General features: G+C 41.2%; 3 protein-coding genes across 11 annotated transcripts in view; 2 read left to right on the top strand and 1 right to left on the bottom strand.

The window, feature by feature from the left end:
* prkcab (protein kinase C, alpha, b) overlaps positions 1–8,452 on the bottom strand; it is a 94,007-nt gene extending 85,555 nt beyond the window's left edge. For both annotated transcript variants that reach the window (XM_046414600.1, XM_046414601.1), the window contains exons 1-2: positions 8,118–8,452; positions 7,791–7,822 (exon numbers count right to left, since the gene is read on the bottom strand). In XM_046414600.1, the coding sequence (XP_046270556.1) occupies positions 7,791–7,822; positions 8,118–8,284 (199 nt within the window). In that variant the 5' untranslated portion in view covers positions 8,285–8,452. The remainder of the gene's footprint in view (positions 1–7,790; positions 7,823–8,117) is intronic.
* LOC124072867 lies at positions 5,859–7,515 on the top strand. The gene is made up of 4 exons (XM_046414602.1): positions 5,859–6,018; positions 6,115–6,173; positions 6,245–7,280; positions 7,475–7,515. Exons 1-3 carry the CDS (start codon positions 5,996–5,998, stop codon positions 7,276–7,278), a joined length of 1,116 nt encoding a protein of 371 aa, XP_046270558.1. The 5' UTR covers positions 5,859–5,995; the 3' UTR covers positions 7,279–7,280; positions 7,475–7,515.
* A 587-nt stretch (positions 8,453–9,039) lies between the features above and the next one.
* cep112 (centrosomal protein 112) overlaps positions 9,040–18,750 on the top strand; it is a 94,445-nt gene continuing 84,734 nt past the window's right edge. For 4 of the 8 annotated variants that reach the window (XM_046414559.1, XM_046414561.1, XM_046414558.1 and 1 more), the window contains exons 1-6: positions 9,040–9,188; positions 9,629–9,723; positions 9,880–10,070; positions 10,378–10,541; positions 15,923–16,007; positions 18,154–18,231. In XM_046414559.1, the coding sequence (XP_046270515.1) occupies positions 9,076–9,188; positions 9,629–9,723; positions 9,880–10,070; positions 10,378–10,541; positions 15,923–16,007; positions 18,154–18,231 (726 nt within the window). In that variant the 5' untranslated portion in view covers positions 9,040–9,075. Of the gene's footprint in view, positions 9,189–9,456; positions 9,724–9,879; positions 10,071–10,377; positions 10,542–15,922; positions 16,008–18,153; positions 18,232–18,750 lie in introns of all 8 variants that reach the window. The other 4 variants (XM_046414563.1, XM_046414562.1, XM_046414560.1 and 1 more) reach the window with 3 other exon arrangements.

Raw genomic sequence — 18,750 nt, 5'->3', positions numbered from 1 at the left:
GTTAAGAATCTTATTTATTATTTTAACCTCTGAAGGGCAACATCTTAACAACTATATAAAGAGTAGCACATTTTACATTTGAAATACCCTTCAAGGTATGAAATCAAGTGTCAGTCGTTTTCAGTGACTTCTATCTTCATTATTTTTCTAGATTTATGAGTGATTAAATAAATAATGACCAAGCTTTCAGTTTAATGGATTCTCTAACACTGATGCCACTTCCTAAAAATGTGGCAGGGTAAACAGTCAAGCACAGCAAAGTGAACACCCACAATGTTGAGCATGAGATTAATCATTTAAAAAACAAAAAACTGTAACAAAACGGTGAGGCTTAGGTCTGTTTTGTAAAACAACCAAAGCAAGATTTAATGAAACATATCACAGCCATCTTAATGCGCAGGAGGACCCTTTAGATCTCAGCGCCGTCACTTGAGAAGAGCATCGCCGTGTCTCAGTGAGCCATTGTGCAAGATGTTTATTGTTTGGGGCTCCCCATCAGGATTTGCACAGCTCTCCCTCTCATCTTCTAGCATCCCCCACACTTCTGCTTTTTGATTGGTTAATGAGGTCCACTGCTCCATTCTGAGCGGAGGAAGTAATTGGCTCTACACCTACACTGCCATTAGGGCTTGGTGACGGTCTCGTTGGAGGCATGTGTCAGCCCTCGTCATGCTAACTGACACATACATGATGTCGCCCACAGGGGTAACAAATGTCCCAGAGAGTGGCGGAGCAGCCTACACCCAACGCCCTCATCTGTGCACAAGATCTCATCGCTATGACTTGATGAGCAGTAAATAGTCACTGGGTTGGAATTGAAAGTAGGCAAACTGGCTGCATTTGCCATGCAAATATATTTCAAACACAATAAACTATGCTGGATACAGTTATGGAAATGTCGCCATGGAAGCAAAGAGTGGACTGCAAAGGGACCACAAACAACATGGGGACAATACACCCCAACAGCATAGTGGTGTAAACAGAAAGCAAACGTCTGCCCTTCTGAACTACTGTAAGGACAATTAATGAATGTCTGTAAAGGAAGTGAGCAGAGCATTTTTATTTTTTCAATTTTCTAATCATTTCTTTTAGCTCTTTTTTTAAAATATAAAAATCCCGTTTGAAAGTGTGAAAACATTTCTGATCACTAATCTCAAACTAAGAAGTATACAAATGAAGTCAAAACTACGGACGTGTTTGATTGGATGTCAGTTGGCAGCAGCTTTGTATACATTTACAAAACTGTGTGACTGTGCTCTAACGTTGTTCATTTCTTGCTCATCTTCTTCATGCTGATACATCAATGTGTACTAATTAAACCCTGCCCACATAATTTTCCACTCAAAAATGTCTCACATTACAAAAAAATGACCATGATCTAACTTTAGCATTCCACTGACTATTTATTTATAACAATGTACAAGATGATGATGTGTGAATGGTCACTCATACTGTAACGATGATCCTACAGAGAGTTATTTTCTCAATCTGCAGCTCCACTTAGCTTTATGGAGCTTTAAAGGAAGTTTTAGCTCATTGTTTATCAGTCTGGCTGCAACTTTGCTGTTTTGGTTCCCTCAATCTGCTCTCATTGTCATGTTAAGCCACGTAAGGCAGGTGTTTTCAATGAAAAAGTTCTGAAAATCCACTGTCCTACAAGGACACAACGCCTGCGTGAACAGCACGTGAGCATCACAGAACCACTTTTCATTCTGGCATCCTTGTTTAAAGGTTACAGTCGCCACACGGTCTTGCAGTGCAGCTGCAAGGGGAATGGCAGCTCTTTTCAGGTGTGCTGTCCCTCACTCTAAAAAAGGGTAAACAAAAATGACATCAGCAACAACACTGTCTGTGTGAACACCACGTGCTTGCACGCCGCAGCATTGATTCATCAATCAGCTGTCACACAGTTAGAGACAGGAAGTGTGTCACAGGCGCTCGTTTCTGGCTGGTTGATGGAGCATTTAGCAGCTAAGGAAATTCTCCCCAGGATTTGGTAGAGATCAACAACAGATTTAAAAATCACATAATATTAGACCTTGTTCATCAGATGACCACAAACATGCATGATAATGTTGCTCCGTAACTGCTGAATGTGTATGAAAGCTACTCTTTGCTAATAGGTTCAACTTAGAAAGTGAAAGTAAAAAGTTAAACATGGTTAAAAAAAAATGTTACTACAAGTTTAGGATCCAAATGCAGTTACAACCTAACTTCAGCACAGCCCACAATGTGATAGATTACTACTCATATTAACCTTGGCCACAGTTTACAATTGGTCATCAGCCAGACATAAAATCCACCACTGGTTTTACTCTGCTCTCTTTCATCTGCTCTGAGTAGTCACAGTGTTTGCTTTATCTTTGCCAAAACTCGACAGCAAGATGCCAGAATGTGTAAAAGGCCTCTTTGACTTCATCATCTTTCTCACCCTCACACTTCCACCCATGCAATTGCGAATCCTCCCGTGTTTATTTCGTCTTGTACGTGTGCGTTCACCTTTGCCTCCATCTCAGCTTCTTTCAACACCCTCTGTATTGTCACATCTTCCTCCTCTGCTCCTTCTTTTTCTTCCAACTGCTCTCCCTCCACCTCTCGCCTTTCTTGCGTCCAGACGTAGTGCTCTCCTTCCAGCGATGGCTTCTCAACTCTCCAGATGGCACAGTCATTTCCACAGACACTCAGTTGCAAAGGCTAGTGAAGGAGGGGAAGGCAGGGGGGGAGAGCAGAGGATCCAACATGGTGGCAAGTGGCTGAAACAGACACACTCCTACTCACACCACTGGTTTCAGTGAAATGGTCTGACGTTTGGAGAAAGGTTCAGAGAGCAGGCAACACCGTTTAACACTGCCACATTTGGGCAGGAATAGTTTTTCTTGTGGGATTTAGTAATGAATTATCATAATTGGGACCTGAAATTTATAATTAAAACATCATTTTTTGTCATATTTTGATATGACTCAACCTTTGTTCAAGTGTAATACTTTGTCAAGTGAAAAATGTAAAATAGAAATTGCAATTTTGCCACGTGGAGCTAAATGTCCATCCATGTGTCTGCTGCGCATAAATGAAACATAGCAGCCAATTCATTTCTGCTTCTTTTGATTTCAGTGCATACATGCAATTCACACATTAGTGAAACGCTACATTGATCAAGTCTTGAGATTAACAAGAGAATGTGGTTTGTGGTGAGGTGTCTCCACAATATATGAGTCAACAATCCATTGCTGTACTGGTATATGTGGTATATATACTGGTGTTCTGTAATTTCCCAGTCTGGGATCAATAAAGTATATCTATCTAGCGTTCAACAAAGAGGCTCATTTCTACTAAACTAATACAATTTTTCAAATCTAATTTCAAAATGTTCGCCTTCTTAAAGTTTGACTGAAGTTTAACACGAAGTGATGGTTAATGGGGTTTATATTTGGCTTTAAATCTTATAATATTTAAAATTAAATATGATTCATGAGTCATGATTAAAAAACACGACCAACACAGAATGAGAGTGAGTAGGAATAAAAAAAAATACAAGATGCACAGTGAGAAGGAGAAAAGGGAGGGCTAGTGACGTCCAAGTTGAGTGTCTAATTGTCTTGGGAGTATAGAATATAACTGAGCAACCAATGTACTGTACAGTGATTTGTAGGGTAGTTTCTGAATAACAAGTTTTTATTTATTTATTGAGGCGAGTTCCTTTTCATGGTCACCTACACCCACACCTACCTACACCGACACTGAATGTACAACAATCAATTATTATTCAAAGAAAATGGCATTAATGTAAGGCTGCTGAACAGAAAGACATTTATGTATGATCTTGGCTATTAAGTGATTAATTCATCTGTAATTCTGAAACATGCTTCCTACATTGCTAACCAATGACAACCAGGACATCACCTTTGTCAAGGCAGGTTCCAATAAAACAGGAGTTCTGTTCTTCACCTCCACAGAAGTCCTTATGTATCAAAGACAGTTCCACTGCCATGGCACTATACTCCACTGTTCACTGTTGTGTGGTACCGGCAGGTGATCACAAGAGAATTACATTTAAAAAACCTGCTGTCTGGCAGTTCAATGCACAGCAGGAAGCTTTAGATAGCCCTTATAATGGGCCCATGCCCAAGAAACCATAAACTGATATCAGACATGTAGAGAAATGGATGAATGATTACAGGAGCCACGCTTTATCACCTTTCTGATGACTCTAAGGAGCCAAATGTTCTGCTGGTGCGCTACACCTCACACATGCGACACTATCGCCTTTAGTGGCACAAAGTTCTTTTTGGTTTGGTTCAGGTGCATGCACAAATAAGAAGCTAAGGTTGCCTTGATTTAGTCCCGCAGCAATAAATATTTGAAATAAAATCTCTTTATACTGTCTGTCGTTCAGTCCCATGTAATAAAAATACCCTGTGTCTCCATAGTGTTATCAACACTGACAAAAGCCCTTTTGTCAGTGTGTCAGTGTTTTGCACCCCGCTTATGAAGAAAAGAGAGAGATCTGTACACCAAGTCACCTGGGGATTAGCCCACTACATGGTTCTTCAAACAAGCAAGGCATTCCTCATGCACTCTCTACAAGGGAAAGTGCTGGCTACCTCCAAGAACATGCATCTTTCAGCCCACTTCCATGATGCACTCATGGTCAAACAGTATTTAATCTTACAATGTGAAATCTGAAATACATTGTCATTGAAAGCAAAGGTACATGAATTTTAATCTCTGTGCAATGTAATCACTTTTAAACATGCAAGAAAACACCCAAGCACAACATAAGCACGTGCACAGCATAGCCATTCGTCATTCTCCCATCTGCAGCGCACTGACAGAAGAACTGTGAATCTTTGCATTTGGTCTTAAAGTTCTTATTAAAACATATGAAAAATGTGTGTTTCCATGGATGTGTGACCCGAACAGTTTCAGCAGAGGTTATTAAAGACACAAGTCATCTCACTGCAGCACTGGTAGTGGGACCGTATTTTGTGAGTTTATCATCAGGGTAGTTCTGTCAGGACCAGGACTGATCAGACCATAAAACATCTTCATCGGTTTCATTCAAGTTGGAGAGTATTACGGCACACTTTCAGAGGAAGTACCCCACAACTGTATTGTGACATGTTGTCATACTGTGGAGTGGCATTTACTTGTAATGATGAGAGCCATTCACTCTACTTGTTGTATTAGTTTGCCACCTTCTCAATGCCTACCGTCTGAGCCCTCCTGACAGTGCTGCTCATGCCTTTTTCTTTGTTTGGCTGATCACACTTTAAGTTCAGCTGCACTAATCTTGCAGCGTGTGTGGAAATTGAGTTGCTGTGCCATTTGCACATATGCAAATTCAAGAGGCACCACAGTCAGAACGTAACACGTCTCACTTTAATTAGGCAAATTACATATTCTTTTCATGAACTTGTACATTTCCTCATTTATTTTTCATGATATGCTTTTGTTTCCATTTAAGAGTGACTTACTGGTGATATAATCAAAAAATGACCTCTGTAATCCCCATTATAATTCTCCCCCCTGCTATGACTCCCTCTCTCCTCAGCCATTCTCCCGTTCAGCTGCCACAATATGAGATGTCTACAGAGAAATGTGATGCTAACAAAGAACAGGGTGTTCATTTCAAGGTATATATATATATATATATAGCCTTTGAACTGTTGAGATATGTGATGAACAAAAGTCTGGAAGAAAATCTTAAGATATTTCTGTATAAACACACAGACCATGTTTAAATATGACTTTCACACTGGAACAATGGGCAGTATTGTCCAGCTGCCACACCTGTGAACAATTTGGTCACTAATTGCTCAGTTAGCAGCTGTTGCTAATGGTGTTCCTTAAGCCCTGGAGCGCTGGTATAAAAGACACACTGGCAGCTTTGTAATCTGTCCAGAGGTTACTCTTAAGTCTAGTTAGTCCCAGTGAGTTGCTTGTCTCAAACCATAGCTTCTGAGGAGTATAGGGTGCTACTTTTCAGTTAAAAGCCATGGCTCTTGGACTCCTTTTGTGGTAAGTTTTGTTCATGTTATGAGTTTCTGAGCACTTGTGTTCAGTTACAATTTAACAGATTTTAAACAAATGTCTTTTTATTTTTCTTTGTTACAGGGTTTCCTGCTCTTGCTTTTTGCTATTTGACGGCAGTGCTGGTTCACCAGCTATAAAAGGTAGAGATTTTGATCTTAACTACCACATTAAGCCACAGATGTCTGTTTCATCTTAATTGTTAATCTTACAGGGTATGGCTACCCATATACAGCTGACACACGTAACATGGGTGATGACGGAGAAGACGAAGTATTCATCGCTCCAACCTTTGATCAGAGTAACTGGCAGGCATCAAACAACCAACCAACTGGCCCTGTGTATGCAAGCTACAATGAGCCTACAGTTGTGCAGCCGCCAGACTGGGAACCATCTCAACAAAACCTGCATGAAACACCTAGTCGTGAAATTGAGAGACTTGTTAATGGTGTGTCAAGAGACTGGGAGCTGGAAAACCCTGACAAGCCACTTGTATTTCCTTTATTGAGTGAGCCAGCAAAGCCTCAGCCTGGTCCTGTCTGGCCTCAATCAACATTTAGCGTTCCCTCTACAAATGGTATGTCTGCCTCCTCAAGTAAAGGCTCTACTCATGTTGGTTCAACCACCTACCATGCCTCATCTGCCACCACAGAGGCTGCAAAGTCTCCTAGCTTTGACTCTTGGCAGCCTGAGCCAGATAGAAGTGGTTATGGTGTGGCTGGCTCTAGCAGTGACTACAGTGCAGCTGGAGGCAACATTCCCCATCTTGTCTATGAGCATGTCTTTCGATACCCCTCTGAGAATACAGAGCCCTCTAACAGTTATGGCACCAGCTTCAATACTGCAGGAGAGTATGGCCAAGCTAATTATGAGAGCAGGGAGTCTTCAACTGGATATGCCCCCTCACTAGGGGAACCCTCATTCCCCAGTTACCCAACTAATACACAAGCTGACCCAATCTATCCATCTAGGATGGGAAACTTCCCTGAAAGAGCCAACTATTTCGGTCAAACCAGCTACCAGCCACAAGAACCAGTTAGCACCCAGAGAATGAGAGGACCAGTCTATCCTCCTGCACCTCTTAGCCGTATTATCCAGTCCAGAAATGGCTACGAACGATCCAGTCAGTCCATCAGTGAGTCCAGTTACGAGCCAGAATTTCAGTCTGCAATGCCTGTGAGCTTAAAGGGTGTCAAGGGTCCTGCACCTGGTAAACCAGCTGCCCCTAAAGGTGTGAAGAAAACTTGAAGGTATGTTCACTGTCATAACTGTCTATAAATGCATGTTTGAATGAATTTCCTTTGCAGAAATTATGTCTAATCAATAGGCTGTCTTCCAGAGACAAGTGGTTACCAACATGGATACTGTAAAGTTTCAGATAACTACTTTAATCTCAACACTTTCAAGTCCTAAAAATATTGACTTTTTTTTTTTTTGCTTGCAGAATGGATGTGCCCTCTGAAAATAAAACTTGAATCTGAACTATTTGCTGGGTGTTGACACTTTCTTGATATGCAAGCTGATGCAGTATGTTTATAGATCCATTTTTTAAAAAAAAAAAAACTTTTTGCAAAGGCATCAATGGGAGTTCAGCCAGTGTGAAGACTGTAAAAATTGGATATACAAGATGACTGAGGAGTGCTCAGCTTATCTGCTTTCAGTGTGATGCATGGAGGTAGCTTCCTAACTTAGGTCGAACTATGTGAGACTACAGTCATCTGCCACTAACAAATCAATTCACACACATGCAAGTGGTTTACCTTGGCATTGAAATCCTTGTTTTCCAAATCCCCTGCAATTTAAAAACAAGTGTTATTGTTTAATTGTCCAAAATTAAACTAAAACTATATGTGAATTCTTTAAGCTTCACCTGTCTCACTAAATCTTTATACTACACATCTGAGTGCGCAAAGAAACGCGCTTATTTAAGCTATGGAAACGGTAAATAGTGCAAGATCAATCACACCCAGGCTATGCATATGTGCATATACAACTTACAGCCACAAAAGCAACACCAACGGTTGTTACTCAAATATGAGAAACTATGCATCAGCTGTCTAAACAGGTGTGCATAAAACGATGCTTACCATATGAAGTCTGTGCAATGGCTGCAGAACGTCGGCTGCTTGAAAAACCTGGCAGTAAATTTATGGTTTTTCACTTCATGTACGTTTTTCTGCCGCAAAGCACCCTTGCGAGCGAATCGGTTCCCAACCCCGGCTGAATCATTATAATGCAAAAGATGGTCAGCCATAGTAAGGAAAAGAAAACAAAAAAACTACTGAGCCACAACTTCGTGTTGTCCCGACCGATTTCTGAGAGATCCTGGTCTCTTCACAGCTCTTGACAAGTGGGGGTGTTTGAGCTAGGGCGCTCCGACAGACCGCACGCCTCCCCTCTGCTCTGACCACAGCTGAGCGCTTCTTTTTCATTCAAAGTGACGTCGATGAAGTCTGCCTTCACGTGCTGTGGGAATATCTCACCTCTGTTTGTGCTTACAGTTAACTACACAGAGTTTTATCACAAGCGGTTTATGGTATTTCAACAGATGAAAGACATGTTCACTAATTTGTTCTGTATCTGTAGTAGGTCGGGTTGTTGTGTTAGGTATCGTATGTACAAGTATTTTATCATATTGAATTTTAAATGACACAAGGCGACCTGACCACTGTACAAACAGAAGGGTGAGTGCGCCACCTTGTGGATTTAAGAGGTCGTGATTAAGATGAGAATCGTGGCAGTGTTAAAGAGAACGGTTCAAATATTGCAAAACAAAGGACTTTTCCATTGCTGACTTATATTTGGATCGTGGCAACCACCTCAAATATTTCATGTTATTTGTTGCTTAATCTTAATAATGTGCACGCCGAGGGTCCATGACATCTATTTTAACTATGTAATTCAAAACCTTTTAATGAAACACTGATTTCAAAGTACAAATGATATTAATATTGTGTACGTGCACAAGCTAATTAAGTAACTTCAGAAAACAAACGTAACACAAAATAGCTCTGTATAGGGGGGAAAGAAAAGCTTGCAGTTTCTATGGCAACAGAGAGACGCTGCGTCTCCACGGAAAACGGATGTGGCGTAACGTGGGTGGGGGGTGCGGACGCTGAAGTTTTGAACCATTTTGAGCGGTGGAATCAATGCTTGATGTAAGTCGCTTTTTAGTTCTTATTTTAAATTTTCGCTACAATATGCCCGTTGTAGCGCGTCGTTGGACACTAACTGGCCGTCTGCAAAGAACAATAACACTCGGCGAGCGTTTAACTGCTCTGTTTTAGCTCGTCTGAAAGTGCTCTAATTGCGCTACAGTCTCATTCCCTGAAGTGATTGTGTTAGCTAGTTTGTAAACACTGGTCACACGCGGTTATTAGGTTGTTGTCATGTTATGTTATGCTAACATTACGTGACACCTTTCAGTTTTGAATAACCCGATCTCCACTCTGTTTTGAAACCGAGCGTACAGGTCAGTTATAAGAGCTCCCTGTACAAGCTAACATAAGCAGCGTTAGCCACTCGAGTGTATTACATTACGTGTTACTAACCTTGGTAACTAGCTAACCATGTACTCACCCCCCCGGGACACCATGAGCAAATATGAGGAATCATGGGACACCCTGGACACTGAGTTTGACCATTATTTGCTGGACATGAAGCCATATGTCCTCAAACATCCAAACAAGACAGGTGAGATATTATTTCATCTCTGTTTAATAAACATATTCTAAACATCACTGATGTTGCAAACCGTGTTGCACCGGGCCTTAACTGGTAATACATCAATGTATGTAATTACTTGTACCAAAACTTAGAACTTGTCTCCCTTTCCTCTGTTTTCCTAAGAGCGCCAGCGGTGTGCCATATGGATAAAGAAACTGTGTGACCCGGCCACATGTGGTTCAGGTCTGATAGGTCGGAAGAACCGTAACATGTACGCCCGCTTGCTCCTTCACATGCTTAAAAGAGGTGTCCTGGACTTGCCTTTCACTAGCAAACCAGAGCCTGGCAGCCTCAAAACTCTCCCTGCCTATATGGTAAGAATATCAGCTTTCTCAAATAATAAATATTGCTGTGTTTCCATACAGTGGCACAACTTAATGGCTTCAATCCACTTTTGAACCTTTATTTGTAGTATGGTCAGCTTAATAAATACTGTCATATTCAGGTTTAAATGAAGAGCTTTTTTTTTTACAAACAGCACAGTCACCTACAAGTTGTATTTTGAATCAGATACACTTGAAATGCATGGAGGATTATTGCAATGCACTGCATATACTGATACTGATATACTGACTTAATTGACCAAATCCTCATCACTTGTCTTTGAATTTTCATTTCTAGTCCATCTACTTTGATGAGCCACTGACTGGTCGGTCTGTGGCGCACAGCAGTGTAGATCTGCCTGACTGGGTGACAGGAGAGCTGGGTGGCTATAATGATGACAGTTTGACAGTTGGTCTGCTTAAGGACAGGAGCAGTTGCACACCTGTTGCAGCTCAACACAGGTACGTTAACTCTCTGAAATACACATAGCTTTACCTTTTTTTAAAAGATCACATGAATCACATACTCCAACCTACACTATTACACACGGGCTTATTACTTTTTTCATTTTATTAGATCTGTTAAACTTTAATATTGTTTTCTAATTGTTAAGCTATAACAAAAACATGACAACATTTTTTCACTCTCACATTGGTCAGCTATGTTTTATGTACATGGCAAATTTAGCTTAAATTTTTTCTTCTTGGCCACAGTCCACAGGCCACAGTTTTAACATTAAGCAGGCTGTGACTGAGAGGTGTGCTGAGTTGTGAGATTTTTCCCTCTTACTTCTCATATCAGTTAAGGTTTTTATTCCGATGGGGTCACACCATGTTTAGTGTAACTTCTACTCCATTCAGACCAACTCAGTAATCTGAGCAGCACACGTAATCACCGCCATCCTACTGTAATTCTAATGTGCTGTCTAATACGTAGCTGCATGGAACTACACTGCAGCCTGGAGTCCCTTCAAACAGTGAGAAACAGGATGACAGTTTCTCAGATGAGTCAGATGCCATTTCAAAAAGACATTATGTGTCTTCATCTGTTATTGATTATGTATTTACTGTATTTTTAAACTCCTATTTGCATCCCTGCATAATATACTACTTATCCAAGCATTCTGTTTTGATGTTCTTTTATCAGACGGAAAACACTGAACTTATCTGTGAAGCTGGATATACACGGCTTACTTGACTTATCATCCATCATATTTGTTTAGCAGCATGATCTGAAAAGCCAAAGACATTGCAGAGTTCTTGCATCAGTCTGCATGAGCTGTCCACTCTGACTTTTCAAAGAGATGCACTTCAAAACAGCATGAAAGGATGAGGAACCTTTTGTATTCTCTATCCATCTTTTTGGTATTCTCCACTTTCCACTTTACCAATTGTGGAACCTGAGGTCTAACCCCCACAAAGTGGAGAGGGAAACAGAAAATAAGGCTTGGTAGCTGATCAGCTTGTTCTAAAATACCTAAAAACAAATACCTAAAACATAAATATACGTATTTCAAATTTAGAAGTGTACTGCTTGATTAAACAATGTGACTGAAAGCTCATGTGTTACTCATGCATACACATACAAGCACTCATTTGAGCTCTTTCAGCATGCCTCATTAAATCATCAGTGATCCTAGTTTGCTCACGGATATTTCCTCTGGCTCCAGGCAGTGCAGGGACTTGACAAAGTGATGTTAGTAATGGCTCAGGGTTTTTCATTCCAATTAAGTAGGAAAGGCAAACCAGAGCCCAGTGGCTTGATATGCACATTAGCATAATAAAAAGAGAGCTCAGTAAGTGTAGTAAAGAGAGCTTAATATCCACCGGGGCACTGTGCAAGAAAGTACAGGCCCTCTGCTGTGATATGTAATTCAGATTGCACTGTCGGGGGTTGTCAAATATTCGATTCTTAGAAAATGATCTTGAAGGCTTGTCTTTAAAGGTGTAATATGCAAGAAACTTTAAAACATTTAAAAATTAATTCAATTTATAGTCAGAAAATGAGGAGAAAACAGCTTTGACAAGACCAGCTAGGCCCTGGCATCTGCCAGACTCATAATACCACTTTGTACCTGAAGAGGTGATAGTCTGATAGTATAACTCAGGCATTCAGAGGTGGCTACTGTCTGGTGCCCAGTCTCTCACTTCTCCTGTTTGTGCCTTCCTGGAGCCAGAACTTGGCACTGTATTCCCTATCGTCAAACTGGCCTCTGTCTTTCTTGGAGGCTGTGTTTGGTCCCGGTCTAATCGTGTTCACTGAGAGGTTGCTTCCCAGTTTCACTGCCCGCTCGCCTGGCTCCAGTTCTGGTGCCCATTCTGGCGCTGCCACTCTGCCAGCAATCCCTGCTGGCTATCACCACACCCTGGGCCTGAAAACCTCTTCCTCCCTGTGGTCCAAAACTCCTCTGCTAGCAGTTTAAACAACATCAGCACAAAATGAAGTATTAAGTAAATGTTGGCATACTGAAGTGACCTGCTCCTTGAGTGCTAATGGACAGTTATGTTACAATGCTTTTATTTACTTTTGTGATCATTTTAATTTTCATAAATATGTTGAAGCAGTTAATTAAATTTAACATACGCTGCTGTTGCCTGACTTTAAGACTGTGTGTGAAAGTGAGGACTTGATGTCTCATAGCAGATGTTTTTACATCATTATCGACCTGTTTGTTAGGCTGCATCCCTTTGCATAATAGATACTATTTTTTTTCCAATTGACTCGAAACACAATCAGCAATCAGCAGTAAATCAGCGCCCTTCCTCGCTTCTGCTATAGAGGGTGGGCATAGAAAGGGTTTGTGGGAAGCAGACCGCTGAGTTACCATAGTGTCTGATTGGGATAAGACCATGAAAGACGCTCAGATCACAGGCTAACGTCCTGATGGGGAAAATTAGCCTGGCCAAGAGTCCTTTTATGTGTCTCTCTCATTTAGATAAGATGAAATGAATGAAAAGGAACTCGTCTGACTCCCTCCCTATGATGTGGCAACGTTTGATCTCTGTCTCACTCACTATTAGTCAGGTGATGGGCAGGGCTTCTTTTAGCTTGTGAAACTGTTGGGTCCAATTCAAGTTTCTGGATCTACAGGCAAAGTTGGGGTGATTTTCTGATATCCTGAGATGCAACTTCTCTTTCATACAGAAGTGAATGTTCTGTAATGTGTACATGTAATATGTTTGTGTATGTCTTGTTTAACACATAAGACATCTTATAAGGCAGCCTCATTAGTCCAAAATTCTCTGAGTGAACTCCACTGTGCATTCCACTAATGACATGCTATTCCTAATTTAGCCACAGGATGGAGCCACTGCATTGTCTATAGCATTGATTCAGGCAGAGGAATGCTGTGGGAAACCAAGTGCAGTTAGCTAGGGTCAAGAGATCACACAGAACAGCTTTGGTGATTAGTCTACATGACCACTCCGTCTTATATGTCACATTGTGTTCAAAGGAGAGGGAGAACGATAATGATAAAGACATTGGGGGAAGTGGTGGCTGTGGATTGTTTTGACATGTTAAGTTGTCAGCACAGCTGGTGTCAGGTTCACTGCTACAGTTTGCTTTTGACTGTATCCCTTGGTGACTTCACTCTCCATTTTCAGCAGCCTCTCTTTTAGGCCTTATTCTTTGCTCTTCCACTGGTTTGTATCCTCTATTTGTGTGCTTTTCATATCCACATATGGAAACCTTTAATGCCTTCCATCACCCCATCCCTCCCATCTCTGTTTTTTTTCCTCAGTTGGTGCGACAATAACATTGTCTTTTAGGTGCAGTAGTCAGCTATTAATACTGGTATAAACATCTCATGTCCCTCACACACAGGCTAAAGTGTTTCTACTGATCTTGCCTTCAGGTGGTGCTGGGTTATGGTGGAGGGTGTGCAGGGGCAAAAAGATGTTTGTGTCCCAAGGTCAGACTGCTTTCCTGATGGCGCCCGGGGCTGAGACCCAGGCCCACTGACTCTGCACCTGGAGGTCAGGCTGGGGTATGGATGTCAGGCTGCTTTAATCAGCCAAGCTGCAGCTTCTGAGGCTCTACATGGTGTTCTCATTTTCTTCTGTGTGTGTGTAGCTCTGGCCTGACGTGCCACTGCTTTGATCTCTGAGCCTCAGACTCCAGACACATCTGATTCAATTATCCTCATCCACCTGTTGACTTAGAGGCCCAAGATTGCAAAGCTTGGCCCCCTTATCCAAGTTTGCAGTGTTTGTGTATGTGCATGTTGTTGTGTCTGCGTGCACATGCAGTGAGAGAAAGCCGAAGTCTGCAGGCTTTTTTTTAAATATTTGATCATAATTAATTGTAGATTAATGAAACAGTATTAAATCTCTAACAGTGTTATTGCAACTGTAGTTGGACACACAGTATTTTGCTCCCTACCTATTGCAAAGCTGTGAAAACAGGTGGATCAGCACTTTATTGCTGTTCATGCCCTTGTAGCACATTATTTACAACACATGGCTTGCTCTGAGAGACTTCTTATGGAATTATGGAAATTGACACCACACCTTGGCAGGTGGTAGAAACACAATGTATTTAATACATATTAGTGTACAAGACTCCTGAATTCTGTGTACCCTCTATTAACAGAACAACCCAGCCATCACAGACACACATTCACACAGACACGCTCTATTTAAATCGATCAGAAATCAGAAATATTATTAATAAATGTCAGCAGTAAGAAAAGGACTAGAGAGAGAACCAGACACGATACAAACATCAAGCTTTTGCGGCAAGTAAAGGTAAAATCACACAATAGGCCCAATAATAGAACTCATTTATTATATCAGTTTATTTTACTAAGCAATGCATTAACATTATTGTCCATACAGTTGAATATAGTAGTCTTTAAATAAACCACAGTAGATTACAATTCTGTTAAGCAGTAGACATTTCAGGAACATTGCAATAATTGAGGCAGCCTTTCATTCTTTAGTGAAAATAAGTACCGATACCTGTACAAACTGTGATCATATTTACTCAGTCAACAAACAGAGTTGCAAGAAGTATTAGAACTACATTGGTGTTGTATCCGTGTCCCCTAAGTTAAAGTGTTTGAGGTAGAGGATATAAATTACATAGGTGACTCTGCTTATAAAGATATTCTTCCTGTTCTATATTCTGAAGTCTTTCCAGAAAGCTTACAGCGATAGTGCTCTCCTCCATGAGATAACACTGCCTGTGACAAATGAGGTTCAAATTTCTCAATACCAGTAATGCTTAAAAAATTACACGGGAGGAAAAGAACGCCCATGGGGTCCAAGTGTGAGCATGTGAAACAGTGCCCTCTAGAACACAATTTGATGCCTTTATTAGATGACAGCAGCTTTTTTTCTGCTGTTGTCCTACATCTTTCCATCTTCTCTAACATCTTCATTCAATTAGCATTAGTGGGTCATTAGTGCCCCGTGTGCCTTTTTTTTAATGAGAGAGTGGGTTGGTGTGTGTGGGTGTGTGTGCGGGAGAGAGAAGTGTTTGTGTGCATGTGTGCCAATGAATATAAGCAGTTTTCCTGTTAAGTTCCTTGTTTAAAACATGATGGACATGATGAGAGACAATGATTGAGGTGTATGATTATAAATGGATTGTACAAGCCATAGACTGGTGCCTTGTGGGCTGTCCATGGAAACAAAGTGATGTATAGCAGAGACGTTTAGTGTTCAGATGGGATGAAACGCAGACCACAAACCATGCAACCAATGCCAGATGTTGATCTGTGTAAATAGCGAGGCAGACTGCCTACGCAAGCACATTCATATGCAAACAGAGGGACAAGAGCAGACTCCAGAGACATGCATACTGTTCACACTTTTCTTTCTGTTTCTCTCTCTTCCAGAAGAAGGGTGTATGACAAAAAGACCCCACCTCGACCCATGTCCTCCAGTCCACTCAAACCATCACCCAGACATGATGCCATAACGGTTAGTTCATCACCCAATTTTGACCACACCTCTGGCCTTCTTTAGGTTGCTTGTCTTCAGTTTTATAGATGGCCGCAAGGTAGCTGTGATGACACATTGAAACATTAACAGCAAGCCTGCTGGTGCCAATACAAATAGTAGCCACAATGTTTTGCTTTCTTCTTTAATGTGAACCAATTTGGAAATTCCTGAACTCATTTCCCCACTAAGTTAGAGGAAATTCCCTGAACTCAGAAGTTGCTGGTTCAGGCAACAAAAAATGGAGCTAATGTTTGTGATCACAAGACATTTGACAGTAACATACACTCAGCTGCCAATTTCCTAGATGCACAGACGTGAAAGATAATGATGTTCAGTTTTTGCGGAATGTTTTTTAGAAAGGCATCAGTTCAACTTTATGATCTACCTCCCAATACAGCAGCACCACAAACTACTGAGAAAACGATCATAAATTTCAATCAACACCTTTCTGACCTCTGTGACATTTAAGGTAGAATTTATTGCTGTGATGTCGTAGTAGACATCATAGTTTGGATTAGGTGTACCCAATAAAGTGGCTACTGATTTTGGGAAGCTGTGTAAAACATAAATAAACCAGAATATGATAATTTGCTAATCCTTTTTGACGTATACTCTATTTGAAGCAGTGCAAAGATAGCATATTTAATGTTTTACCTCATCAGCTTGATTGATTTTTGTAAATATATGCTTATTCTGAATATGATGCCAGCAGCATGTTTGAAACTAGTTGGGAAAGGGCCAACAAAAGACTTGGAAACATTAGTTAAAAGAACATTCCCCAGGTAAGCAGGTTCATTGGTCACAAGTGATAGAATCATGATTAGGTATGAAAGGGGCATCCTCAAAAGGCTTAGTCACTCACAACCAAGGAAGGGGTGAGGTTCACTACTGTGAACATTTTGTATGAAAGATATTACTACACAGGCTCTAGAAGGCTGTAAAACACTGTTTGTATCCTGTTTTGTTTTTTTTGTTGTTTTGTTTTGTTTTTTACATTTTAATCAGCACCCCAGCTTGTATGGATTCAGGGTTGTAGACAGATAGATTTCTCCTTTCATGTAGGATCACAAAGTGCACTGAAGAAGCTGATTGAGAAATATGTTTTCAGGGCCTTTAATGTGTTGTTCTCATCAAACCATCACGAACCTGCTTGTATGCTTTCATGGTATAGGCTAGCATACAGTTCATTGGCGCAACTGTTAGTACATCTGTGGTCAAAACCATTTGAGGCCATTCTTACTTATCAGAGTCAAACACAATGCGTTAAATTCCCGGTGCAATAGAGAGACTGTGACACGCTGCTTTGAACAGCCGGTGACCCACGTACTCAGCATTCCTAGATATTGAAATGAAACATTTACTCTGTTTGTTCGAGGGTGAGGCTCTGTGAGCTTAATTCCTTTTTAATCAGAAGAGGCATTTAATCCTGAGCTATTCCATTCAGCGATTTCTCTGTGTCAGAGCAGTTCCGTTGAGGTACACCCAAGGTCCACACTCCACCAGATCCTAATCAAATTCAACAACATCTCTCCTTTCCCTATCGCTATCACAACTTTATTAGATATTTCCCCTATTTCAACCTTGCTGCCCAACCTCGACTTGAGTAAACCGATCTTATATCAACAAAACCCCTGGAAGCATTGGAATTATACTGTATAAAACAAATCCGGGGGCCCGTTGTAACAAAAGACTGGGGAAAACAAGAATGACAGGCAGTGTAGCTGCATATGCCCCTCTTTTGTGGAATTTACCGCGTGACGGAAATTATGTGGAACTGCCAAACATCTGGAGTGCTGTGTGTGAGAGGGAGGAGAGTGAGGGAGCAAAGGGTGGAGAGATGGAGATAACGAGGGAGTTGAGTGCTGTTAGTATGGGAGGAGAACACATGTGGGTGTACTGTATGTCTGTGAGCTTTTAAAGAACCCTTTTGTTGTTGCCAAGGGAGGAATTATATTGTGTCAGAATGAAAACCTTCATCACTGTCTGCTGTTCACTTCCTCAGGCCAAACTGCCAATCAAAGAAATCATTTAAATTCCCTCCTCTAATTTATAATACAGGTATTCCCTAATTTCCATTTTCTTTCTGCTGTTTACACACTCTTTCTCTCCCCTTTTCCCACTTCAGGTGGATGAGGGGCTGAAGGCAGATATGTCTCATGATGACAGTGACCTGGAGGCTCGTCTCAACAGCTGGAACCTGGGGGTAAGTCCAGGGGCATGCCTTGAGCTTCTTGGTTACATGCAACTGTCAACATGCTGCAGCTCATCCACAGTCGCAGTGAATCCGAAAGCCTGAGCCCACGAGTAGTTCTAAATCAATAGTGTAATGATGCTGACTTAGCTGTGTTGCTTGCACACTACTGAACAAAGGTTGTAGAAACCCTTTCACCCATGTCCCCTTGAAACCACTTCCTTTAGGCAGCTCAGAGCAGCTATTGTAGGACGTGAGTGTAGGGAGAGGAATGGGAGAAGGGTTGTGTAAACTGAGCATTTGAAGATGTGTGCACCTCTCTTATCTTCTCTTTCTGGAGTGCACCAGGCCAGGGTTTGATAAGCACTCTGCCCACATGTCTTTTATTCCCTTATTTATTCTTATCTCCTCACCTACATGACCCAGAGTTTCTCGTTTTCTTTTTCATTTGCTTGTCGCCTCTGTCCTTTTGATGTTTTCTACATAACAGATCCTCTTTTTCGGTTTTTATCTTCTCTTTCTCTAACAGTT

This window comes from Scatophagus argus, chromosome 16, assembly GCF_020382885.2.
Source record: "Scatophagus argus isolate fScaArg1 chromosome 16, fScaArg1.pri, whole genome shotgun sequence".
Lineage (NCBI taxonomy): Eukaryota > Metazoa > Chordata > Actinopteri > Scatophagidae > Scatophagus > Scatophagus argus.
The sequence above is the reverse complement of the archived record's forward strand: the minus strand, read 5'-3'. Positions and strand labels throughout refer to the sequence as shown.

Excerpts from the sequence above, each read along its gene's own strand:
- LOC124072867 (XM_046414602.1), top strand. The coding sequence starts at position 5,996 with ATGGCTCTTGGACTCCTTTTGTG. Across the intron at positions 6,019-6,114 it reads GCTCTTGGACTCCTTTTGTG|GGTTTCCTGCTCTTGCTTTT; the intron begins GTAAGTTTTGTT and ends TCTTTGTTACAG. Across the intron at positions 6,174-6,244 it reads TGGTTCACCAGCTATAAAAG|GGTATGGCTACCCATATACA; the intron begins GTAGAGATTTTG and ends TTAATCTTACAG.